Source organism: Sinocyclocheilus grahami, unplaced genomic scaffold (assembly GCF_001515645.1).
Source record: "Sinocyclocheilus grahami isolate Dianchi unplaced genomic scaffold, SAMN03320097.WGS_v1.1 scaffold1801.1, whole genome shotgun sequence".
NCBI classification, from domain to species: Eukaryota; Metazoa; Chordata; class Actinopteri; order Cypriniformes; family Cyprinidae; genus Sinocyclocheilus; species Sinocyclocheilus grahami.
In genome coordinates this window covers 83,344-90,433 of record NW_015506980.1, presented here as the reverse complement: position 1 = coordinate 90,433, position 7,090 = coordinate 83,344, and the positions used below count along the sequence as shown (strand labels likewise).

General features: G+C 39.3%; 1 protein-coding gene across 1 annotated transcript in view; it reads left to right on the top strand.

The window, feature by feature from the left end:
- Positions 1-7,090, top strand: part of LOC107572719 (probable ATP-dependent RNA helicase ddx6) — a 26,871-nt gene that overhangs the window by 14,904 nt on the left and 4,877 nt on the right. The window contains exons 2-11 of the mRNA XM_016259152.1: positions 793-1,431; positions 1,523-1,586; positions 1,690-1,794; positions 2,834-2,963; positions 3,085-3,231; positions 3,322-3,416; positions 3,521-3,643; positions 5,958-6,086; positions 6,206-6,322; positions 6,500-6,563. Coding sequence (XP_016114638.1) covers positions 1,229-1,431; positions 1,523-1,586; positions 1,690-1,794; positions 2,834-2,963; positions 3,085-3,231; positions 3,322-3,416; positions 3,521-3,643; positions 5,958-6,086; positions 6,206-6,322; positions 6,500-6,563 — 1,177 coding nt within the window. The 5' untranslated portion in view covers positions 793-1,228. The remainder of the gene's footprint in view (positions 1-792; positions 1,432-1,522; positions 1,587-1,689; positions 1,795-2,833; positions 2,964-3,084; positions 3,232-3,321; positions 3,417-3,520; positions 3,644-5,957; positions 6,087-6,205; positions 6,323-6,499; positions 6,564-7,090) is intronic.

Genomic DNA, 7,090 nt, shown 5'->3' with positions numbered 1-7,090 from the left:
TTCTGGAACAGTGTTGTAAATACAACTTAACCACTGATTTCTAGTCGTGTCCTCTTTTGGAAGGCCAAACAAAGTAGTTTTGCTTTCGCAACAAAACACAGCGGGCTTGAGTGAGCGGCGGCGGGAGGGCTTGAGTGAGCGGAGGTGGGCGGGCTTGAGGACGTCGCGGGCTTGCGGCAACCACATGTGACGACCCCGGGCTGGACTCCGAAGCGGACGTCCTCTTTTGGAAGGCCAAACAAAGTTTCGCTTTCACAACGAAACGCACAGCGCCTTCACGACATGGCGGCGGCAACAACAATACTTCAGCGAGAATAAGTTACGCCGCCTTTCTTTGCATGAACATTTGGGTGGGTGTTAGAAAGAGCCGTTTTAGGTAGGCGTGGTTTACTCTTAACTTTTATAAAGAATATCTCTTTGGATTTGAGACTTTAGTCTTTGCAACTTTACAGGTCTTTATGCACCAAGAGCTTGTAACACACCAAAGAGAAAGGAAAAATTGAAATCGCATCATATGACCCCTTTAACTAGTGTGGTTCACTAATGTTACGAAATGTTATGACCTGTTAACCAATTATATTAATATTGGCGGTCCTTGGATTGTCTGAAAGTCTGGATGCAGAGTCCCTGGCTCTGTAAAAGTAGTGAAAACCCTGCCCTACATAACTGGTATCAATTCTAATTGATTCAATTTTAAAACTAGTATCTAATTCACAATATCTAAAATTGTGAGTGGTGGTTTTGTTTGGCATTTCATATTTTGTGCTTTATGATGGTCTTTCTCTCACACAGGTGGGAAACCTTTGAAATCATTGATGCTGACTAATTGGAGAGAAAGGAATGGACAGAATGATTGAAAAGATCACTGGCTTCATGGCTCCTGGTCTGTAAAACATTCCTTTTGCAGAGGAGGGATTCACTCTTTCATGGAAGGATAACTGAAGCTAATCTTCTGCTTATTATATCCGTGACCTGTTGCTTGAGTGACATTGACATTGAGATGTTCCACAAGAGACTTGCATCTTGAGGAACAAGGAACTGGTTATAAAATATCACTTTAACATTTCTTTTTTTTTTTTTGTCTCCTTTTCTTTTTTTCGTGGTTTGGACACTGAGAAAGCTGTGGGAAGTACAACTTGCAAATTGTTTTGCAAGCCCATTAAGATAAAGTATTATCTCCACTGTTGTTTATTTACACTCACTGTTTGGAGGAGAGAATATTTAAGTCATGAGTACAGCCAGAATGGAAAATCCAGTGATTCTGGGACTGTCGAATCAAAATGGCCAAATGCGAGGCTCTGTGAAGCCAGCAGGTGGTCCTGGAGGAGGTGGAGGGGGGTCCCAAACAACGCTGCCAGCCCAGGTCAAACCCTCCAGCACAGTCAACAACGGCGACTCCCAGCCTGCACCCACAGCCAACACTATCATCAAGTAAGTCCTTGAGGGAAGTGCAAATGATGCTGTGAGTGCTGATTTACTATGGTGGTGATTGGGATTTGATGTAGTTTTTAAACCTTTAAAGGCCTGGGGATGACTGGAAGAAGAATCTAAAGCTTCCTCCAAAGGATTTGCGCATGAGAACTTCAGTAAGTCCATCTCTAACACGTGTATATATTTGTATGTCTCTTAAAGTATCCTCCGAACCGGAATCATTCTCTAATGTCCTGCTTGTGGTCGTGAAATTTACAGGATGTGACGGCAACCAAGGGAAACGAGTTTGAGGATTATTGCCTGAAACGGGAGCTGCTTATGGGCATCTTTGAAATGGGCTGGGAGAAACCGTCACCCATACAGGTAAAAGGCAGGAGAAAAATGGACATTGGATGGCAAATATTTCAGATATAAATCACTCTCTTGGCTTAAGAGATCTGATATCTGTACTAATCAATCTAACTTTTTTTTTTTTTTTTTTTTTTTTTTTTTTTTTTTTGAGCCAGTCACAAGCACAAATGCCATGTGTAGGGCTCTATGAAATCACTTAATGTTTTCCTAAATTTTGTTTACATTTTTCAGGATTTCATTAATGGTTAACTTAAATTTTAGTAATCAATACGCATGTTTTTTTTCTGTATCTATGATGCAAATGTAAATTTACATATACATTTATTTAAAGTGGTGGTAATCAAATAAATGCGTAAATCATGAGCAATTCTATTGAATTTTACAAGGTGTTACACACAAGGTTTATAATTAATTAATTTTTTTTTTTTTTTTTTTTTTTTTAGAGCCAGTCACAAGCACAAATGCCATGTGTAGGGCTCTATGAAATCACTTAATGTTTTCCTAAATTGTTTACATTTTTCAGGATTTCATTAATGGTTAACTTAAATTTTAGTAATCAATACGCATGTTTTTTTTCTGTATCTATGATGCAAATGTAAATTTACATATACATTTATTTAAAGTGGTGGTAATCAAATAAATGCGTAAATCATGAGCAATTCTATTGAATTTTACAAGGTGTTACACACAAGGTTTACTGTTAAAATGAAAACAGGTTTTTATTATTATTTATTAACGAGTGTTAATGCATGCTTGAGCATGTGTAGTAGATGAAACCGCGCCAGTCATTCACACCGATGTGCAGAACATGCAGACTTAATATTTAATTAGTCTCGTTAATAGCAATCGATGTCTATGAATTTATATATTTGTTTAAACTTTCACTTTAACTGAATGATAATGTCACTTACAGAAACTGGCTTCAGACTATTGAGGCTTCTTAAACTTTTTGTCTGTCAGTGACCATACAGTTTCCATCCTCTGTAAGACAAGAGAAGCTTGTTTAACCGGACCCATCTGCTCATTACCGTGTTCTCACTCATACCTGCAGGAGGAGAGCATTCCCATTGCGTTGTCTGGGAGGGACATTCTGGCCAGAGCCAAGAACGGCACAGGAAAAAGTGGCGCCTACCTCATTCCCTTACTTGAACGCATTGACCTGAAGAAAGATAGCATACAAGGTCTTTGACTATCTTGGTTTTGGCACATTTACAAGAAGTTGTTAGGTTTCATGTTGATAGGCTTTATACATGATTTCTCTATTGCTTTTAAGTGACTTCAAGCTTTAAATACTTTCTGCAGCGGTGGTTGTTGTGCCCACTAGAGAACTGGCTCTACAGGTGAGCCAGATATGTATTCAGGTCAGCAAACACATGGGCGGGGTCAAGGTCATGGCAACAACAGGTGGAACCAACCTTCGTGATGACATCATGAGACTTGATGAAACAGGCAAGTGTTCATAATCTGGTGGGAAATGTTTTTTGAACTACTTTACATATACCCTTCCGTAAACACTGGATTTAACTTTTCCCTCTGTAGTGCATGTTGTCATTGCCACTCCAGGAAGAATCTTAGACCTCATCAAAAAGGGAGTGGCCAAAGTCAATCAAGTTCAGATGATCGTGTTGGATGAGGTATGAGAATGAGAGCTTTATCTTGTTGTTAGGCTAATTACGGAGTTAACTGCCATAGAGTAATACTCGTATCTCTTGTATGTTCTGCCAATGTTACCGAGTAGGCAGATAAGCTCCTGTCACAGGACTTTGTACAGATGATGGAGGAGCTTCTGAACTGTTTGGCCAAACAAAGGCAAATTTTGCTGTATTCTGCCACCTTCCCACTGAGTGTGCAGAAGTTCATGGTAAGCCCACTGATTTCCAAACAAAATTCTATAAAAGCAAAGTATTTTTAAAAAAATAGATTTTAGTTGTTAAAGTATGCATTTTTACATTTTAAAACCACTGTAAGCACGCCGCTAACTAGTTACCAACTTATGGTAACTGTTAACACGTGAAGGTTTGATTTGCGGTTCATGAGTCATGGCTGCTTGATTTTGGCAAAAATCAATCACTAGTATTTTGATCAAGATTTTAGAACATGGTTAGTAATTTACAGGTGAATCTCAATAAATTAGAATGTTGTGGAAAAGTTCATTCATTTCAGTAATTCAACTCAAATTGTGAAACTTGTGTATTAAATAAATTCAATGCACACAGACTGAAGTAGTTTAAGTCTTTTGGTTCTTTTAATTGTGGTGATTTTGGCTCACATTTAACAAAAACCCACCAATTCACTATCTCAACAAATTAGAATATGGTGACATGCCAATCAACTCAAAACACCTGCAAAGGTTTCCTGAGCCCTCAAAATGATCTCTCAGTTTGTTCACTAGGCTACACAATCATGGGGAAGACTGCTGATCTGACAGTTGTCCAGAAGACAATCATTTACACCCTTCACAAGGAGGAGGGTAAGCCACAAACATTCATTGCCAAAGAAGCTGGCTGTTCAAGTGCTGTATCCAAGCATGTTAACAGAAAGTTAAGGAAGGAAAAATATGCACAACCAACCGAGAGAACCGCAGAGGATTGTCAAGCAAAATCGATTCAAGAATTTGAGTGAACTTCACAAGCAATGGGCTGGGGTCAAGGCATCAAGAGCCGCCACACACAGACGTGTCATTGTCCAGAAGACAATATTTGACACCCTTCACAAGGAGGGTAAGCCACAAACATTCATTGCCAAAGAAGCTGGCTGTTCACAGAGTGCTGTATCCAAGCATGTTAACAGAAAGTTGAGTGGAAGGAAAAAGTGTGGAAGAAAAAGATGCACAACCAACCGAGAGAACCGCAGCCTTATGAGGATTGTCAAGCAAAATCGATTCAAGAATTTGAGTGAACTTCACAAGGAATTGACTGAGGCTGGGGTCAAGGCATCAAGAGCCACCACACACAGACGTGTCAAGGAATTTGGCTACAGTTGTCGTATTCCTCTTGTTAAGCCACTCCTGAACCACAGACAACGTCAGAGGCGTCTTACCTGGGCTAAGGAGAAGAAGAACTGGACTGTTGCCCAGTTGTCCAAAATCCTTTTTTCAGATGAGAGCAAGTTTTGTTTCATTTGGAAACCAAGGTCCTAGTGTCTGGAAGAAGGGTAGAGAAGCTCATAGCCCAAGTTGCTTGAAGTCCAGTGTTATATTTCCACAGTCTGTGACGATTTGGGGGGCAATGTCATCTGCTGGTGTTGGTCCATTGTGTTTCTTGAAAACCAACGTCACTGCACCCGTTTACCAAGAAATTTTGGAGCACTTCATGCTTCCTTCTGCTGATCAGCTTTTTGAAGATGCTGATTTCATTTTCCAGCAGGATGTGGCACCTGCCCACACAGCCAAAAGCACCAAAAGTTGGTTAAATGACCATGGTGTTGGTGTGCTTGACTGGCCAGCAAACTCACCAGACCTGAACACCATCGAGAATCTATGGGCTATTGTCAAGAGGAAAATGAGAAACAAGAGACCAAAAAAATGCAGATGAGCTGAAGGCCACTGTCAAAGAAACCTGGGCTTCCATACCACCTCAGCAGTGCCACAAACTGATCACCTCCATGCCAAATTGAGGCAGTAATTAAAGCAAAAGGAGCTAGTGACTTGGTGGGTTTTTGTTAAATGTGAGCCAAAATCATCACAATTAAAAGAACCAAAGACTTAAACTACTTTAGTCTGTGTGCATTGAATTAATTTAATACACGAGTTTCACAATTTGAGTTGAATTACTGAAATGAACTTTTCCATGACGTTCTAATTTATTGAGGTGCACCTGTACTTCGGAAATGTGTTGAACTTTGAACTGAATTAATTATTTGTAACAAGACGAAACCAAAGCATCATTGCGATTTTTCTTCATAATAGAAAGCCAAAATCAGATTTTATCAAATATGATTAAATGCCCAGCCCTTGTGGCCTCACTGTGTTTATTCATGCGAGCATGCAGCGTATGCAATAGAATGGCATGTTGCTTTTGCTGCCTAATATTGCAGAAAACACTGATCTGTACTTTAATTGTATGTTTGTTGCATTTTAAAGCCTAATAATATAATAATCATTGTATGCAATTGTGTTCAAAAGGCTATCATTGTGGTTCAGAAAGTATTAATTTATGCTCTATTTTTGTAAACAGAACACCCATCTGCAGAAGCCCTATGAGATAAACCTGATGGATGAGCTGACCCTGAAGGGGGTTACTCAGTATTACGCCTATGTAACCGAAAGGCAGAAAGTCCATTGCCTTAATACTCTGTTCTCCAGGGTAACAATCTTCTGATCCTTGTGCATCCCACATTTTATCTGACTAAGATTTGAAAATTAGCATTGCTGTCCTCCTGACTGTTGCAGACATCTTATTTAATGTTTGTTTTTGTTTTTCAGCTCCAGATCAATCAGTCTATAATCTTCTGCAATTCATCACAGCGAGTGGAGCTCCTGGCAAAGAAGATCTCTCAGCTTGGATACTCCTGTTTCTACATTCACGCCAAGATGAGACAGGTGGGAATAGAGAGGGCGTGTGGTGTTACCACACTGCTGTTGGCAGAGTTTTGAAATGGAGCAAGTGTTTATTTAATGAATTGTGAAGGATGTACAGGATTTGTAATTTTAATTACTGAATTCTGCGTCTTGGTTAATGCTATGCTAATACAAGTTTACTTTTTTTTTTTTTTATAGGAACACAGAAACCGTGTGTTCCACGATTTCAGAAATGGCTTATGTCGAAATCTCGTCTGCACTGGTAAGTACAATTGGAAAATCTGGATGTTTCAAGTAGTTTTCGACCGATATATCGGCCTATATTTGGCATTTTTCAAATATCGGCATCGGCTGATAAGTTTTTCTGTTTGGCCGACGCGTACAAGACTTTTATGTTGACTGCGCTGACAGCGGCAGCGCTGACAGCGGCAGCGCCTGGGCACACAGTGCTCACATTCTCCCTCTTTTCATCATTAACAGGTCTGTCTAATACGGATAGAAGTCTGTCTAATAATCAGAAAGAACTGTTAAACAAAGGAATTAAAATGTATACAAAAAGTATTATAACGATTGCTTTTACAGTGAGGAAAAAAGTATTTAGTCAGCCACCAATTGTGCAAGTTCTCCCACTTAAAAAGATGAGAGAGGCCTGTAATTTTCATCATAGGTATACCTCAACTATGAGAGACAAAATTAGAAAAAAAAATCCAGAAAATCACATTGTAGGATTTTTTAAGAATTTATTTGCAAATTATGGTGGAAAATAAGTATTTGGTCAATAACAAAATT